At 51.4% G+C, this 18,457-nt stretch overlaps 1 protein-coding gene across 4 annotated transcripts; it reads left to right on the top strand.

Annotated features, from left to right (window-relative positions):
- The first annotated feature begins 6,209 nt into the window (after window positions 1–6,209).
- LOC111151715 (pigment epithelium-derived factor-like) lies at window positions 6,210–18,297 on the top strand. 4 transcript variants are annotated; one of them, XM_022509874.1, is made up of 10 exons: window positions 6,239–6,254; window positions 8,767–8,864; window positions 9,092–9,170; window positions 10,248–10,336; window positions 12,769–12,967; window positions 13,588–13,743; window positions 14,384–14,587; window positions 15,728–15,870; window positions 17,261–17,471; window positions 17,910–18,297. In XM_022509874.1, exons 4-10 carry the CDS (start codon window positions 10,256–10,258, stop codon window positions 18,167–18,169), a joined length of 1,254 nt encoding a protein of 417 aa, XP_022365582.1. In that variant the 5' UTR covers window positions 6,239–6,254; window positions 8,767–8,864; window positions 9,092–9,170; window positions 10,248–10,255; the 3' UTR covers window positions 18,170–18,297. The 4 variants fall into 4 exon arrangements, with proteins under 4 accessions (XP_022365580.1, XP_022365583.1, XP_022365582.1 ...); XM_022509872.1 differs by lacking the exon at window positions 8,767–8,864 and having other exon boundaries at window positions 6,210–6,254; XM_022509873.1 differs by lacking the exon at window positions 6,239–6,254 and having other exon boundaries at window positions 8,558–8,864.
- The last annotated feature ends 160 nt before the right edge of the window (window positions 18,298–18,457 follow it).

The following is an 18,457-nucleotide window of genomic DNA, read 5'->3' as shown; positions in this document are numbered from 1 at the left end:
GCTCAATCAGTTAAGCATCTGCCCTCAGCCTAGAGCCCACCCTGGGATCTAGCCTCACATCAGGCTTCCTACTCAGCGGGGAGCCTGCTTCTCCCTCTCCCACTCCCCCCCGCTTGTGTTCCCTCCCTCACTATATCTCTCTCTGCCAAATAAATAAATAAAATATTTTTTAAAAAATGGAGTAAGAAGTAATTGGAAAGTTGAATTTAGCAAGGCACCAACTTAATTTTACCTGCAAAATCTTTCTCAGCTCTCTCCTCCCCATCCTGGCTGTAAGCCCTGGATCTAGTCACGCCCAAGGGTCACTGCCCTTGCCTCCTAGGTCCTCCCTGCTGCTGGTCTGGCCGGCTCTCTTCTCTGCATCTCCCTGCAAGTCCTTATCAGGGCCCCTGTGCCCAGCAGTGCATTAGGCTCTGGGGATGTGGCTGTGAGCAAGCAGACAAGATCCCTCCTCTCCCTCTCCCCGCCCCCCACAGCCTAAATCTAGTGGTAGAAGGGTCTAGACAAGACACAAGTTAACATCTTCTGTTGAAATATAGTATGCAAAGCACATAAGTCAGAACCATACATGAATTAATGAGTTTTCTCATGAATCATATATCCCTGTGCAACCAGCACCCACATCAGGAACTAGTACTCCTTCTCCTGACTTTTTTTTTTTTAAGATTTTATTTATTTATTTGAGAGAGAGTGAGCGAGAGAGAGCACAAGCAGGGGAAGCAGCAGGTTCCCTGCTGAGCAGGGACCCCCCCCCCCCAACGCAGGGCTCGATCCTGAGACCCTGGGATCATGACTTGAGCTGAAGAAAGATGCTTAACTGACTGAGCTGTCCAGGCGCCCTCACTCTCCTGACTTCTAACAACAGATTGATCGTTCCTGTTTCTGAACTCCATGTAAAGGAATCATACAGTCTGCTCTCTTAGGTCTGGCTTCTTTCTTTCAACCTCATGTTTGTGACTTTCATCTGGGTTGTGGATGGCAATAATCCATTCACTGTGGAAAACTTTTTTTTTTTTAAGATTTTATTTATTTATTTGACAGAGAGAGAGAGAGATCACAAGTAGGCAGAGAGGCAGGCGGTGGGGGGGGAAGCAGGCTCCCCGCTGAGCAGAGAGACAGATGTGGGGCTCGATCCCAGGACTTTGGGATCATGAGCGGAAGTTAGAGGTAGAGGCTTTAACCCACTGAGCCACCCAGGCGCCCCTCACTGTGTGAAACTTTTAACTGAGGGGTACCACAGTCTGATCTAAGCCCTAGAAGGCTTGCTTGGCTGCTGGGTGGAGAACAGAATGTAGAGGGACAATTGTGGGTTAGCAGGCAAGAGACAGGCGGTGTGGCCCAGGGTGTCGACTGTGGAAATGGAAGAAAGGGGTCAGCATGCAGAAATATTTTGCAGGTGGTGCTATAGAGTTTGTGGGTCGATTGTACAGGACATGAGGGAAAGGAAAGGCTTAAGGCTCATGGGGTTTATGGTTCAGATTCCTGGATTTTTTTTTGAGAAAATGGGTTTCACTGAGATGGGAATCAGGGTGAGCGACAGATCTGAGGACTGACTGGAGATTTTTATTTTGAACATGTCATGATTGAAATGCCACACTAATGTAGACCAACATGGGATAGTTCAAGTCATGTCTGTAGTTCTACTTTTGCTCTGAGGAGTGTTTGGATGATAAATTGTATGTTCGTCCTACCTACTGGACATCCATATGGACTTGTCAGATAGGCTGGTGGATATCTTGGTCGGGGCTGGAAGTGTATATTTGGGAATACAGATGCATTTAAAGTGATGGAACTGGTGGAAGTAACTTTTATTTTTTTGAGTCAGAGAAAGAGTGAGAGAGCACAAGCAGGGGGAGTGGCAGGCAGAGGGAGAAGCAGGCTGCCCGCTGAGCAGGGAGCCTAATGTGGGACTCAATCCCTGGACCTGGGACCATGACCTAAGCTGAAGGCAGACGCTTAACCCACTGAGCCACCCAGGCATCCCTGGTGGAATAATCTAAGAGGGGATGTAGATGGAAAGGAAAAAGGATCCCAGGATCAAGTGAGCAAAGGAGACAAAAACAAAACAAAACAAAACAAAACCCAAAAAACGCGGCATGTGAGGCAGGAGTATAGGGAATGGAAGTGTATGAAGAGGCAGAGTTTCAAAAAGGAGGAACGGTCTGCTCTCTACTGCCTGCTCTCCAGGGAAGAGATGTCCTTTTGGTGGTCAACATGAAGGTCACCCACGAACTTGGAGACAGTGGTTCCAATGGGGAGATGGGCAAGATTGCAGTTGAGGAGGGAATGGCGCTAAGACAGTACAAACACAAGAATAACTAGCTCTTTCCCTCCTGGCGGTGAGAAAGGAGACAGGAGAAACAGGCAGTAGCCTTAGGGGATGTGGCATGAGAAAGTGTCCCCAAAGAGGGCAGTGACAGAGGATATTTGAGAGGGATATGGGATTAGGCAGGAAAGCAGCCACTTGGAGGAGCAGAGCCCATGGAGAGCACAGTGGAAACCCCCTCCTTCGGCAGGAGCGGGACACCCTTGATGGCAATCGGAGGAGGAGGGATGACTCTCTGTAAGCTACCATGAGATAATTGGAGCACACAAAAAGGTGTAGTCAACCGCACAACGCCATTGCTCAGCAGACAGATCTGTGTTGATATAAGTGGCTTCCCGGCACGATTTCTCAGGGCTGTAAGACTTCTCCACCTCTGTCTACTCAGCTACTAATAGGTTTGCAAGGAGACTTTACTTTTTTTTTGCATTACAAACAGTGCCACCATAACATTCTCGTACATGCATACTTTGTGCACCCGTGTGGAGTTCTTCCAGCGCACATGCTTAGGGGTGGAAGTGCCGAGTTGTGGGTTTGGGTTTACCCATCTTTAACGGCAAAGGCCATCACATAGGGTTACGCACAGCTTTCCCCTTTGGTGCCAGATTCTTCTTCAAAGTGGTTGTGTCAGTTTACATTCCCACTTCCTCACCAGCAGGGCAGGAGGGATCCTGGTTGTCCACACCCTCACCAACACTTGGTCTTGTCAGATGTTTAAATTTTGCCCATCTGGTGAGTGTGAGATGCGCTCGTGAAATTATGGTTTTGATTTGCATTCCCCTGATTATGGTGAGGATGAAACATCTTTTTCAGAAGTCTATTGGCCTGTTAGGATTCTTCTGCGAATTACCTGGGACTATGTTTCTGCTGAGTTTTTATTTTTTGTATTAATTTATAGTTTTTTACTATATTAGCATTCAAAATCTTTTTCTGTCAGTTACCTGTGTAACAGATATTTTCTCCTAGTGTAAGGCTTTTGTTTTCTTTTTTTTTTTTTAATGGTATCTCTTCCTGAAAATGAGGTTTTAACTTTAGTATCAAATTTATCAATCTTTTGGGTGGCTCAGTTGGTTGGGGGTCTGCTTTTGGCTCAGGTCATGATCTCAGAATTCTTGAATCTAGCCTTGGGTTGGGATCCCTACTCAGCGGAGCGTCTGCATGTCCCTCTCCCTGCTCTTGTGCTCTGTCTCTCAAATAAATATATAAAATATTTTTTAAAAAGAAAGAAAGCTTCTGCAAAAGCAGAAATTGCTGTTCATGTTTAATCCCTAATGTAGCTAGAGCTACTTTTTGTGTATGGTGTGAGATAGGGATCCAATTTTAACTTGTCCACATGGATAGTTCTGCCCTTCCTGCCTCTCTATGCTTAGCTCATTCTCTCTCTCTCTCTCTCTCTCTCTCTCTTTTTTCTTTAAGATTTTATTTACTTATTTGACAGAGAGATCCCAAGTAGGCAGAGAGGCAGGCAGAGAGAGAGAGAGGAGGAAGCAGGCTCCCCACGGAGCAGCGAGCCTGATGTGGGGCTCGATCCCATGACTCTGAGACCATGACCTTAGCTGAAGGCAGAGGCCTTAACCCACTGAGCCACCCAGACGCCCCAGCTTAACCCATTCTTATTCACCCTTCAAGATTCATCTTAGGTTCATATATTCCAACCACATTACCACAATTCCCTACAGAACAATGCTGTCCAATAGAAATACAGTGCAAACTACATATGTGATTGAAGATTTTCTAGTAGTCACATTAAAAAAGAAATAGGTGAAATTAAGTTTAATATTTTATTTAACCCAGTATATATAATCAGCATTAAAATTATTGAGATACTTTACAATATTTTTGTCATACTAAATATCCAAAGTCTGATGTGTATTTTACACTTAGAGCAGCTCAGACAGGCCACATTTTGGGGGCTCTGTGGCCACATGACTAACGGCTATTGTACTGTATTGGCTGTAGAGACTGCTGGCATAGAACGTGTCCACATTATAGTGGAATGATCTGTTTTTATACCAGCCTTTGTTACTGGTCAGTAAATTTCTGGAGTGTGACACTGAATCTTATTCATCTATCTCTTCCTCCTCCTCCACATATCTAGTTAGTGCCTTGCATAGAGGTACTCTATTTTTTTTTAAGATTTTATTTATTTATTTGACAGAGAGAGAGAGCACATTAGGCAGAACGGCAGGCAGAGGGAGAGGGAGAAGCAGACTCCTTGCTGAGCATGGAGCTGGATACAGGACTTGATTCCAGGACCCTGGAATCATGACCTGAGCTGAAGGCAGACGGTTAACCCACTGAGCCACCCAGGCACCCCAAGTAAAAAGATTTTATTTATTTATTTGACAGATGCAGATCACAAGTAGGCAGAGAGGCAGGCAGAGAGAGAGGAGGAAGCAGGCTCCCCGCCAAGCAAAGAGCCTGATGTGGGGCTCGATCCCAGGACCCCGGAATCACAACCCGAGCCGAAGGCAGAGGCCTTAACCCACTGAGCCACCCAGGCGCCCCAAAAGCTTGAACCCTGACTGTTGATACATTTTTTCTTACATAAAGCTGAACCTTGCGCACTGGGAAGTTCTACCCAGGGGCTCTGGCTCTGCTCCCCGAAGCCTCACACGGGGTGATGTTTCCCTAAATTTTCTCTTCCTTCAGCTAAATATTCATTCCAGAGGGCTCTCCAGCCCTTTTCTGAGCTCTCCTCCAAGCCACCACAGGACTTTGGGCTGCACTCATATCTGCCTAGAAGGCATTTTGTTAAACTAATTATTTTCCATGTCAGCATTTTTAAAAAAAGATAGATTTATTTATGTATTTATTTGAGAGAGAGTGAGAGCGTGCGCACATGAGCAGGGAGAGAGGAGAGGTAGAAAGAGAAGCAGACTCCCGACCCCGGGATCGTTACCTGAGCCGAAGGGAGACACTTCACCGACTCAGCTCCCCTGGTGCCCCCTGCCCACATCACTATTTTATTTTATTTTTTTATTATTTTTTTAAGATTTTATTTATTTATTTGACAGACAGAGATCACAAGCAGGCAGAGAGGCAGAGAGAGGGGGAAGCAGGCTCCCCACCGAGCAGAGAGCCCGATGTGGGGCTTGATCCCAGGACCCTGGGATCACGACCTGAGCCGAAGGCAGAGGCTTTAACCCACTGAGCCACCCAGGCGCCCCAACACGTCAGTATTTTAGATTCCCAACCATGATGCAAGGTCCTAAGCATCCCAGGTGAGTGGGGCCAAGGTGTTGTCCTGACTAGGTGACCTGTACAGTGCCGTGCCAGGCACATACTCAGCCTCCACTCAGGACCAATGGTTAAAGCACAGCTCAGTTCTTCCTCTGGTCAGATGTTTTTCCCACTGCCCTTTCTGATCTTCAGAAATCACAGAATTCCAGAGCTGAAAAAGCAAAGAGACATCCCAATTCCATCCCTTCCCTTCCTTTTTCAGCCAAAGAAAGCCACGAGAATTGTCTTCTCCAACTCCCAGTTAGTGTCAGAGCCAAGGACCAGGAAAATCTAGAGTCCCAGCACAGGAGTGGGGTTTGCTCTGGTCTGGCCTGCTTTCCAGGCTTCCTCCAGAAGACTCTTCCTCAGCCCTGTCTCCCACCCAAGTGGGCCAGGGTGCCCTCTGGGGGTGGGACCTCAGGCAGGAGGCAGGCCAGGGCCCTGGAGGAAGGTCTGCCCTGTGTGTGTGTGTGTGTGTGTGTGTGTTGGGGGTGTGGGGTGGAAGGGCAGCAGTGGGTAAAAGTTAACATCAGGCAATGATGCAATCACAGAATCTGAATTGAGTGCAGGTCGCTTTAAGAAAGAGTAGCTGTAATCTGAAGCTTGCTGGGCTCTGGACTAGGAGGCGCAGCAAAAGCTCTGGGTGTTTGCTGGAGCCCCTCAGTGTGCAGACAGACCTAGGCTGGTGGCAACTGCGGCACACCCACAGGTAAAGCAGCTCCCCCTCCGGTGTTAGAGCATCAGGGCAAGACTGGAGAGGGTCCCCTGGGCTGGGGGAGGCAGGAGCACTCCAGGGATCAGCAAAGAGGGGTGCAAGGGAGAGGAGGTGGGGAGACAGTGGCCCCTGCTGCTTGGGCCCCGGGGTGAGAGGATGAGAGAGGGCAGAGGGAGTTGGGGCTCAGAGGCCCAGGGCCCACTTTTCCCCAAGCCCCACTAGGAGGAGGGGCTGGGAAGACTTTTGAATGAAGTAGGTGGGTAGCCATGGGGAGGGCTGTGGTGGGAAGGGGCAGAGGACACAGCTGCAGGCTAGGTTCTGAGCAGCACCTCAGAGGGGCTCTGTGGCCCCCGCGCCCCCCCCACCCCGCACCAGGGAAGGAGGTTGCCCCTTAGCTGGGCTTCCCTGGGGCAGTCGGGAGGCAGCCTGCTCCCCTCACCCAGTCCAGCCTTGGCTTGGGCTCAGCTCCCTGCTGCTTTTTCAAGTTCAGCTGGTGCTGATTTCCAAGCCAAGCCACTACTAGCCTGCTGAGCCCTGCAGAAGACTGGAAGGCAGGACACCTGGGCCCTTCGATCCAGCACCCATCCCTTCTCTTTGGCCAAATTAGTTGCCAGTGAACGCTGGGAGATCCATGGGCTTTGGCCGTTGGCAAACAATGACCGCTATTTAGTACAGCCTGTGTGTGGGGTTCGGGGGCCTGCGGCCCGTGCTGGAGAGGATGGCTGCCCGCACTCTTTCTGCTCCTGGGGGTAAGCCACAGCAAGGGGAGGGTCTGGGCCCAAGAAAAGCCACAGGCTTCGCAGAAACCCCATCATCGTCTGGCCCAGGCCCGTCCACCAGGAGTACAGCCCCTGGGCTGAGGGTGGAAGGCCAAGGGGGCTAGGGAGGTCTGCTTCTAGGGCCAGTCCTCCTGGGGTGTGCGGAGTAGAAACTCACGGGTGCCCCTGACCTCACTCACTCAGGTTCCAAGACTCCACAAGGAACGCTGCCCGGGGACTGGCGGGGTCGCCAAAGGCGGAGCGGGCCTGGAGGGCACCCCCGGGCCCGCCCTTCCAAAGCCAGGAGGGAGGGCGGTGTCCTTCCCTGCACTGCCCAGGAGGTCCACTGCCATGTGGCTTTAGGCTGTGTGGTGCTGGAAGGAGGAGGAGGAGGGATGGTGTTTGTCTCACAACTGGATTTAATCTGAAACACATGTATTGGCTCAAGTCTATCCTCCCAGCTGGAAGGCAAGATCACAAAATCCCAGTGTCTCCTGATTTTGGTAAATGCTGCAGAAAGGAAAGCCTGACCTTGGCCCAGCGGAGAGAATATCTACCTCCTCCCCATGCCCTCCCACTCCTAGTGGGACAGGAGTCTGGCTTAGATACTGCCCTTTGGACGGATGGCATCAGTGTCCCTGTGTCCCTGGCCAGGTGGCGGCTGCCTGCCCTCAGGCCACAGAACAATCACCTTGGACAGGGCATCGAGTGGGCTCAGAGGGACCCCCAACCCCATGTAGATTCTGACTCTCTGCCCTCCCAGGGCCCTTTTGGGGGGCTCTCCATAATCTCTCCTCTTCCTCCATCCTTAGGGTGGGGAGGTGGAGGATTTAGAGGCCATGAAAATACTACCTGTCCCAGCGACTGGCTGTGGGGCAGCTGGGGACGCATGTGCTTTTCATGGCCAGGGTCCCTCACCTTATCTTCAGTCCTCAGTCCCCCAACATGGGGACCATGATCCCACAACCCAGGGCTCGCACTGACTCTGTGGGAACTCCTACAGAGAAGGTTTGACCTTTAAGCGCATTTGAACTGTGAACTTGGTTTTCATTTTTTTTTTTTTTAAAGATTTTATTTATTTGTTTGACAGACAGAGATCACAAGTAGGCAGAGAGGTAGGCAGAGTGAGAGAGAGGAAGGGAAGCGGGCTCCCTGCTGAGCAGAGAGCCCGATGAAGGGCTTAATCTCAGGACCCTGGGATCACGACCTGAGCTGAAGGCAGAGGCTTTAACCCACTGAGCCACCCAGGTGCCCCATGAACTTGGTTTTCTTAAACACTATGCCAGGCTGAGCCCCGTGTCCCTCCTGTCTCAGCTCCCTACCGGGGCCAGAGATGCTAGCAGTAATAGCATTTCCTATACCCTTGCCGCCTAGAAATCTCAGGGAATTTTGTGGTCTCTGATACCCCAGTCTGCTGGGGCTCAGGCAAGAAGACTCCTCCTAGCTCTGGGGTGCAGCTGGGAGGGCGGAGAGAGCAGCTGTGAGACTGTCTGGTGTTCCGGGTCTCTAGCTTGTATCAAAGAAATCTTGTCCTGCTGGCTCAAGGGGAGGTTCTCTCTGAGCGCCAGGGGCAGCTGGGCAGGAGAGCAGCTGGGTGAGGACTTGGGGTCTGTGGGGCTCACTCTGGGACACAAGCTCCAGATCAGGGTTTGGGAAGAAAGCTGGGCTGCTTCCCACTTGCAGTCCAGCCACAGACTGAGCAAACTCTGAAAGGTGGTCCCTTCTTTCGTTGCCTTTCATCTCTCCAGTGTTGTCCAGTGGATTATCTGGCTTGATTCTAAGGACTTCCGCCAAAAATCACACATCCCACTCCCAACTTTCCTATTTGCTCTGAGAAGTCAGGAAAGTATGTGTGCTGCGCGCGTGGGAGGGTATTGATGGGCATAGAAATGATGACCGTGAATGTGCCAGAGAGCCTTGGCCTGTGTGTGCGTGCGTGTGCGTAGGGGAGGTGAGGGTCAGGGAACACAGATGTTATAAATTGGTGACCTGGCAATATGGGTGGTGGTGGGGGCGAGACAGGGACCAACCGAAGGTCCTAGTTACTGAGATCTTGTCCCACTTTTTAAACAGAAGGCCCCTTGGAAGATCCTATCTGCGGGACCTCCCAGCTGCTTTCATCCCCTCCCACCCCACATCCTAACTCCAAGGGGTGAGTTCATGGACATGGCAAGTGCAGGAGGCTGAGGGATGGTGGCAGACATGGAGACCTGAACCCTGGGCCCAGATTTCCCTTTTCCCTTGTGGTTCAGGGGCTAGAGGGAGCTGGTTGGAAGAGGCCACTGCTGGGGATGTGAAGGGTCCTGGGGTTGTTTAACCTGAAGGAAAGAAAGCTCCGAGGGTTTAAGAGCTATTTTTGAGCTACTAGGGGGCAGAGGATCTGGCTCCCTAGGAGAGAAGGGGGGCCCTGGGGCTCCAGGTATAGGGAGACACATTTTTAGCTCTAGGATCACTGCAGAGCTCACCTGCCTTTGTGCTGTTCATTTCTTTGGAGATGTGATCTGATTTATTGCTCATATCAAGAACTATCTGATTTCCATTTTGCAAGAGAAGATGCTGTGAGTTCTCAAGAGAGCTATTAAGACACAGAATTGAGATTTGAACCCAGGCTCTTGGCCCCTAGACCCAGTGTTCCTTAGCAGGAGAGTAAGAACTCTACATAGAAAACTATCTCTGAAGGGAATGAGTCCCTTATGAGGCCACAGGTTCTAGACCAGAGTAATTCAAGGACAGGGTCTGAGAACTTCCTGAGGATGGCGAGGAGCTGGAACAGATGCCTCCCTTCTCTGTGTTCTGTAATTCTACCTATGGGAACTAGATTCTGTCCCATTCTGACATTACCCCAAATTCTGTATCATGAGCTGGTCCTATGTCTCCAGAGAAGAGCTGTGCTGTGCATTTCTGCTAGGCCACAGCCACACAGAGGAGCCCACTGCTGGGTCTCCACGGCCCTGGAGTCCATGACCCTGGGGCTTGAGGCCCCCAGATCTCCTCACACACACAGGGGGACAAAAGCACAGACTCATCCTGGGGCTGTAGGCCATGAGGCAGGTGGAGGGGTGGCAAGGCACTCAGAGGGAGGGACCGTCAAGTTGAAGGTCCGCTTCCAGCCTGGGGAGGTCAGAGGTAAGGTGCCTCGTCCTGGGAAGCTCCTGCGCCCCACTCAGGGTGGCTGGCGGAGCAGGCGGTGGGTGAGGGGGATAGCCTCCTACCTCTTGTTTTCTTGCAGGCCCCAGGATGCAGGCCCTCGTGCTTCTCCTCTGGACTGGAGCCCTCCTCGCGCACAGCAGCTGCCAGGACAGCGCGGGCAGCCCCCAGGTCAGTGGGGTTGGTGTGAGGCGGGGTGTGGGCAATCCCCACCCCTCCTTAGCAGGCAGCAAGGGGGATGGGACAGACACCGGGTTCCAGGCCAGACTCTGGCCTTCCTGTGTAGATAAGGCCTGGATTTCTCCTTCAGCAAAACAGACAGAAAACATCTCGCCTTGCCTTTCAGAGAACACAGTGGAGACAAAAGTAAGATCCCAGAAGGTGAAAAGTGAAGGCAGTCTAGCAAGCTCGGGGGTATCCCTTTCAGTGCAAGCCCGGGGGTATCCCTTTCAGTGAAGACCTTTTCTCACTACCTTGGGGCACTCGTGGGTCTCACTGACAGGATGGTGGTCCTGGATTTTTGTTCCGATAGCGACCAGAGTGCAGTGGAGATGTAAGCGTGCAGAAAGGTACCTTTTCTGTCTGGAGGAAGCACGGTCAGACTGCGGAGACAGATGCTGAGAATCTCAGGCTAAGGGACAGTGAGGGCCCAGGGTAGCCCGGGCTACTGGCTGGAGTCCTGGACGTGGTTGAGAGTTCTGGCTCTACCTCTCACTTCTTAGCTTTGTTACTGCAGACAAGTCACTTTGAACTGAGTCAGTTTCTTTCTTCCTTTCCCCCTCCCTCCCTCCCTTCCTTCCTTCCTTTCCTTTCTTCTTTTTAAATTTCTTTCTTTTTTTAAAGATTTTATTTGTTTATATTTCAGAAGAGACACAGTAAAAGAGGGAACACAAGCAGGGGGAGTGGGAGAGGGAGAAGCAGGTTTCCTGCTGAGCAGGGAGCCCAATGTGGGGCTCCATCCCAGGACTCTGAGACCATGACGAGAGCTGAGCGCAGATGCTCAACAACTGAGCCACCCAGGTGCCCCTCGAGTCTCTTTCTTACCTGTAAAATGGGATTAAAAATACCTATCCAGGGGCAGCTGTGTGGCTCAGTAGGTTAAGTCTCTACCTTTGGCTTAGGTCTTGGGGTCCTGGGATCAAGTCTCCGCATCGGGCTCCCTGTTCTCCCTCTGGCTCTTCCCCTGTTCGAGTGCGCACGTGTGCTCGCCTTCTTTCTCTCAAATAAATACTCTTAAAAAAAAAAAAAAAGATTTTATTTATTTATTTGACAGACAGAGATCCCAAGTAGGCAGACAGGCAGGCAGAGAGAGAGGAGGAAGCAGGCTCCCTGCTGAGCACAGAGCCTGATGTGGGGCTGGATCCCAGGACCCTGGGATCATGTCCTGGGCCAAAAGCAGAGGATTTAACCCACTGAGTCACCCAGGCATCCCACAAATAAATAATCTTTAAAGAGAAACCAAAACTACCCTTGCAGGGCCATTGTGGCCGTCACTTACTTTTTACCTACTGAATACCTGCTCTGTAGGGGCTGGGGCGGGGCGGAAATATAAAGGACTCAGATCTTGCCTTCAAGGAACTCAGTCTTTTGAGGTATCAAATAGATCAACAAGCAGGAAATGAAGTGACTCCAGTGAAAAGAACCAGCACAGTCTGTCACATGGTAGGTGGTTAATATGTAAGTGGGAGCTGATCCCCTAAAAAGTTCAGGAAACCAAAACGGGCCTTCAGCTTGGGGTGATTAGGGAAAAGTTGTGGAGGAGATGCTGCGCGATCAGGGGCCATGAAAGATGGGATTGGGGTGGGGGGAATCACAGGAGGGTCCAGATAGAGAGTTGGAAGCAGTTAACAAGGGGGAAGACAGGCAGCTTGCTCTGGCCTGAGAGCAAGGTTCCTTGGAAGGGAGGGCACTCTTCTCTTTCTCTCTCTCTTTTTAAAAGGATCTTATTTATTTGTCAGAGAGAGAGGGAGAGAGTGCACAAGCAGGGGGACCAGCAGGCAGAGGGAGAAGCAGACTCCCGGATGAGCAGAGAGCCTGCTGCAGGATTTGATCCCAGGACCCGAGATCATGACCTGAGCCGAGGACAGACAGTTAACCAACTGAGCCATCCAAGCATCCCCCCTCCCTCTTTTTAAGTATGTCCCAGGCCTGAGGCTCACAGGTCACTAGTATTTAAACCTGGTCAGCTAATTTCTTTCTTTCTTTTTTTTTTTTAAAGATTTTATTTATTTATTTGACAGAGAGATCACAAGCAGGCAGAGAGGCAGGCAGAGAGAGAGGAGGAAGCAGGCTCCCCGCCGAGCAGAGAGCCCGATGCGGGGCTCGATCCCAGGACTCTGAGATCATGACCCGAGCCGAAGGCAGCGGCCCAACCCACTGAGCCACCCAGGCGCCCCTGGTCAGCTAATTTCTATGTGGGACTGCCTGTCCCCAGCCAAGAACTCCGGCAGGATCCAGGATCACACTCTCCTTCTAACATCAGGCTACATGTAGGGTACTCAGCCAGGACGTCTCTAAGGGGCCAGAAGGACAATCCCACTCAAAGCAACGAGGGTTCCCATCACACACAGCTCATCTCTGATGGCCCTTGTACTCAAATCCAGGACTCCCCAGACCCCGACACCACAGGGGTGCCCGTGGAAGAGGAGGACCCCTTCTTCAAGGTCCCTGTGAATAAGCTAGCAGCGGCCATCTCCAACTTTGGGTATGACCTGTACCGCGTGAGGTCCAGCCTCAGCCCAGCTGCCAACGTGCTGCTATCCCCACTCAGTGTGGCTACCGCTCTCTCCGCACTCTCGCTGGGTGAGTTCTCAGATGGGGACAGCCTCGGGTGCCTGGATCGGCCTGTGGCCCCTGCAGAGAGGTGGTGAGAGAGCGGCCCACTGGGGTCCCTTTGCGTGTACCTACAACCCCCCACCCCAGCTCTGCAGAGGGTGCAGAGCACTGCTGACTTGGAGACATGGCCTCACGAACACTTACTGATGACGGGATGACTTTGACACTCCATCCTTAACACAAGCTTCTGCGTGCCAGCCATTTGGCTAGGTCCTGGGGATACAACCGCCTACAAGTGGGGGTGGTCCTTGCCTTTACTCGCTCACAGCTGAGTTCCCGGCTGTGGGGGGGGGGGGGGGGGGGGAGAGTCATGAGCAGGTGACCACCAAACTTTCTGGTAAGGGCTGTGGCCAGAGAAGCTCGGGGGCTTGAACCCTCCCTCCAGCCCTTGTTGCTCTCTCTAGGCCTGATGGCCTTCACCTGCTGGAGGAAAATCTTTTCTTCCACTGCCTTCAAATTTCTTGCCCAGCAAGAATGCCACCAGTATGAACAGTGGAAGACCAAGAGCGTGGTGTCCCACCCCAGGAGCTGGCCTGACCTGGGCCCTGGTGGCCAGGTATTAAGGCTCCCACCCCGGTCTCTGGCAGGAGCGGAACAGCGGACAGAATCCACCATCCACCGGGCCCTCTACTACGACCTGATCAGCAACCCGGACATCCATGGCACCTATAAGGAGCTCCTTGCTGCCATCACTGCCCCCGAGAAGAACTTCAAGAGTGCTTCCCGGATCATCTTTGAAAGGAGTGGGTCACCTTGCTAGCCCGGGATGCTGGAGGAATTTGGGGCTCTATGCTCCTCTGGTGGTGGGCGGTTTCTTTCTTTTCTTCTTCTTCTTTTTTTTTTTTTTTTTTTTTAAGATTTTATTTATTTATTTGAGAGAGAGAGGATGAGAGAGGGAAGGGTCAGAGGAAGAAGCAGACTTCCCGCTGAGCAGGGAGCCTGATGCAGAACTCTATCCCGGGACTCCAGGATCATGACCTGAGCCAAAGGCAGTTGCTTAATCAACTGAGCCACCCAGGCACCCAGGGCATTTCTTTCTAAACACTAGATCACCATCTGCCCAGGCTGGGCCTGGTGCTGGTGGGCAGGAAGAGGCCCCGTGAGCTCAAAAGGGATCGGAAAGAGGAAGCAGACTGAGAGAGATGGTGGGAGGGCCCAGGGAGTGTGGTAACCTGAAGAGAAACAGCAATGACTGAAATTTGTTGTTCTCTGCCCAGCGCCTGGGGAAGCTGGCTGGGAGTCTGGGCAAGTCACGGGAAGTCACTAGGCAGGAAGTCAGGGCCTGCTGAGTGGTAAACCAGAACCTCAGCCTGGCGCGCTCTCCCAGAGCAGATGCTGGTTGGGAGCTCAGAGCACACTTAACCCTACTCCATCTCTTCCCAGAGCTGCGGATAAAATCCAGCTTTGTCACACCGCTGGAGAAGTCCTATGGCACCAGGCCCAGAATCCTGACCGGCAACCCTCGCTTGGACCTTCAGGAGGTTAACAACTGGGTGCAGGCCCAGATGAAAGGGAAAATCGCTAGGTCCACCCAGGAAATACCCAGTGGAGTCAGCATTCTCCTCCTCGGTGTGGCTCACTTCAAGGGTGAGGGCTCCACTTCTCTTTTGGCCAAGGGTGGAGGGGAGGTGTCAGAGGGGCTGGGGAAGGGGGGACGTCAGAGACGGAGCTCAGCAGGAACCGAGAGGCGAAGCCAGAGGATGACCTGGGGAAAGCACCTGCCTGAAGGCTCTGTTCTTGTCTTCTGGGCCCAGGCAAACCTGCGGTGTGTGTCTACAAAGTGTTAAGAGACCGTGCACAAAGCCTAGAAGGGAGAAGAAAGTGCTAGCCCTCGGGGGCCTGTTTGGGGGTGGGCACTGTGAGATTCGTGCTGGAGTCAGATGAGGGTCAAAGCCCAGCTGGGCCTTCCCCGGCATTAAGCCCTGCACAGGCCTCACCTCTGACACAGGATGACGCACTTACTTCAGAGGCTGTCTACATTGCCTCGTGTCTTCACACCAGCCGAAGCCCTGTGCCCAGGGCACAAGTATTCAACAAACCGTTAGTTCTCTCATAGCATGCTGCCGTAGTGATGTGCCTGAGACTCCTCCACAGGCCGTGTGAGGCTGGCCCCAATCAGAGAAGACGTGGGTGGGATTTGGGGCAACCTCTCCTTGAAATGCTTTTCTGTAACTTCTGTCTATCAGGCAGTAGCTAGTGGGACCCTGACCTTGAGAGAGGCCCTACTTGAAGCACTGATCTCCAGAAAGTGAGAGAAGCCATTATAGGCCAGCATATTAAAAGTCAACTTGAACCGTAGGGAGCTTGGTTACCGCCTCACTGTTTGAACACCTGCCAGTGCCTCTGCCCCTCTGGGCTTCAGTGATTTTCCAGAGGGGTGATGTCGGAGTCCCTTGCAGCCTGATCTCCTCTGATCCTGTCCTCCAGACACCTCACTGCGAGAGGAGATACCAGCTGACTTTTCTCCCAGGCCATCACAGAACTTGTATGGTCCATAGGGTCAAATCAGTAATTCCTCCCGAGTCTCTATATGGAAGCTATTCAGATCCTTGACATATCGTAGTCCGGCCCACACGTTCTCAGACAGAGCTGTTCCCTGATGTGTCGGGGCCTCTAAGATTCCTTTAGGCAGGCGCCTTTCAACCATAGGTTTTGGTCTCCCAGCCCCAGTCCCAATGCCTGTCTGGTCTCCTGGGGCTCAGGGCACTCCCATTTGTTTCATTTCAGGGCAGTGGGTAACAAAGTTTGACTCCAGAAAGACTTCCCTTCAGGATTTCCACTTGGATGAGGAGAGGACTGTGAGAGTCCCCATGATGTCAGACCCTAAGGCCATCTTACGCTATGGCTTGGACTCTGATCTCAACTGCAAGGTGTGTAGGGGCTGGATGAGTGGTGGGCAGAGGGGAGGACAGAGACAGGCAGGATGGCATATAGTGAAACAGGCTGACTTTTGAGATGGGACAGCTGTCTAAATTCTGCCTGCTGTGTAGCTTTCAGCAAGTCAATAGCTTTTCTGAGCCTTTCTTCTTAAAATGAAGGATGGGTCTCGAAACTCATCCTCCTAGGGTTTGCTGTAAGGATTAACAGATAATGTGAAATGGGCCAAGACTGGGCAAATCACATGCTGGTGTTTTCTTGTCTTTTCCCCCTTCTTTCTCTGCCTCTCCTTTTTTTCTTTCTTTGGGAGGAACTTTTATTTCTAGAATTCAAAGCCAAATTAAAAAAAAAATGGTCACACACCCTAAATGGCTGGCATTCTAAGTTTTTCCACAAACCTGACATCTTTTAATTCTAAGTTGGTAGTTCTTAAATCTTTTTCTTTGGGAATCTGACAAAACGCCTAAAACACTTGAGAGAAATGTCATGTGTGCACACATGCATTTCTGTATGTGGGTTCAGGGGCTAAGACTCCTGATGTTGTCTGTCCCACGGACCTAAGGTTAAGAACCTCTGCTCCAAAGACCCATTTTATTTTATTTTTTTTAAGATTTTATTTATTTATTTGGGAGAGAGGCAGTGAGAGAGAGTGTGAGCGAGGAGAAGGTCAGAGAGAGAAGCAGACTCCCCGTGGAGCTGGGAGCCCGATGTGGGACTCGATCCCGGGACTCCGGGATCATGACCTGAGCCGAAAGCAGTCGTCCAACAAACTGAGCCACCCAGGCGTCCCCCCATTTTATGTTTTTTTTTTAAGATTTTATTTATTGTTGATAGAGAGAGAGAGAGAGAGAGAGAGACTATGAGCAGGGGGAGTGGGAAAAGGAGAAGCAGGCGCTCTGCTGAGCAGGGAGCCCGACACGGGACTCAATCCCAGGACCCTGGGATTGTGACCTGAGCCAAAGGCAGACGTTTAAACGACTGAGCCATCCAGGTGCCCCCAAAGACCCATTTTATTACTGCTTCTGTGTTCCTGTGCTCAGCATCCCCAGTTCTAGTCCAGGGCTCTGTAAATAACAGCTGATCAGTAACTACTGGCAGACAATCTTTGGGAGAAAATTCTTTCAGTGCATAACTTCAGTCGGTATTAGGCTGAGGTAAGAAAAGACAACAGCCTACGTTTTTTTGAAGGAACTTCAGTAAACATCTTGTAGCCGGAAGGCAATGGCCAAGAGGGACAGTCGTTAAAGAGATTAGGGGCTGGGGAAATCACGGCCAGGGAACCCCACAGCAGGAGAGGAGAAGGCAGCTTGGAGTGTGTGTGTCTAGGCCTGGGCTCTTGGGCTCCAAGGAACTAACCCATGTGCTCCCTCCCTGCGGTTTCAGATTGCCCAGCTGCCCCTGACTGGCAGCATGAGTATCATCTTCTTCCTGCCTCTGAAAGTAACCCAGAACTTGACCATGATAGAAGAGAGCCTCACCTCTGAGTTCATTCATGACATAGACCGAGAACTGAAGACTATTCAGGCAGTCCTGACCATCCCCAAGCTGAAGCTGAGTTACGAAGGCGAAGTCACTAAGTCCCTGCAGGAGATGAGTATGTCCGCCAGGCCACTCTGCTCTTGGGGTGGGTGGGGTTGAGCTTTTTGAGCTTTCCGCCTTGCTAAGCAGCACTCAAGGGCTCTGTGGCTTTGTGGGGAGGCCATGGACGATTCCTTAATTCTACTAGCACTGGAGGGGAGGCATGAACTGCCCTTATCAGACGCATTCCTTAGTCCCAGAAGCCTACATCTCGCAACAGAACACTGCCTCTCAAAAGACACGTCTGTTGAGCTGGTTTTTGAGTGCTCTTGGGCAAGTCACTTGAACCCTACCCAGCCTAGAGGTCTATAGACCTCACTGAAGGTCCAAAGTGGGGTTCTACTCCCAGCTTGCCTGCCTCCTTGAGAATCAGGATTTAAGAACCAGGACTCTACTCTTGTGCAGGGTGCTGGGTGAAGGCTGCGTTTTAATGGAACTCTCTCAATTTCTGCAGAACTGCAATCCTTGTTTGATTCGCCCGACTTTAGCAAGATCACAGGCAAACCTATTAAACTTACCCAAGTGGAACATCGATCTGGCTTCGAGTGGAACGAGGATGGGGCAGGCACCGCACCCAGCCCAGGACTCCAGCCTGCCCACCTCACCTTTCCCCTGGACTATCACCTTAACCAACCTTTCATCTTTGTACTGAGAGACACAGACACGGGGGCCCTTCTCTTCATAGGCAAAATTCTGGACCCCAGGGGCATTTAACGGTGCAGTTTCACATTCAAATACCCTGGAGGAACAAAACCCTCAAGGGATGGCAGATTACATATGACAGGAAGCCTGCCCCCATGTTGTTTCAGTGTATACTTTGCAATAAAGTGCTTTATCCTTAACCTTTGTTGTCCTGTTCCTCCTCCTGTTTTGAGCTCTGTTAAGTTTAATATGAAGATAAATAGCCCTTTCGAGATTTGCTGGTCCTATACTTATAGCCTGGGTCTCTCTCTAAACTCTGCAGAAAGTCACCACTTCAAAGAGCTTGTAGTTATCGTCACG

The sequence above is a fragment of the Enhydra lutris genome, unplaced genomic scaffold, assembly GCF_002288905.1.
Source record: "Enhydra lutris kenyoni isolate GAN:26980312 unplaced genomic scaffold, ASM228890v2 scaffoldscaffold26, whole genome shotgun sequence".
Taxonomy (NCBI): Eukaryota; Metazoa; Chordata; class Mammalia; order Carnivora; family Mustelidae; genus Enhydra; species Enhydra lutris.
The sequence above is the reverse complement of the archived record's forward strand: the minus strand, read 5'-3'. Positions and strand labels throughout refer to the sequence as shown.

Excerpts from the sequence above, each read along its gene's own strand:
- LOC111151715 (XM_022509872.1), top strand. The coding sequence starts at position 10,256 with ATGCAGGCCCTCGTGCTTCTCCTCTGGACTGGAGCCCTCCTCGCGCAC. Across the intron at positions 12,968-13,587 it reads TCTCTCCGCACTCTCGCTGG|GAGCGGAACAGCGGACAGAA; the intron begins GTGAGTTCTCAG and ends GGTCTCTGGCAG. Across the intron at positions 17,472-17,909 it reads TAAGTCCCTGCAGGAGATGA|AACTGCAATCCTTGTTTGAT; the intron begins GTATGTCCGCCA and ends CAATTTCTGCAG.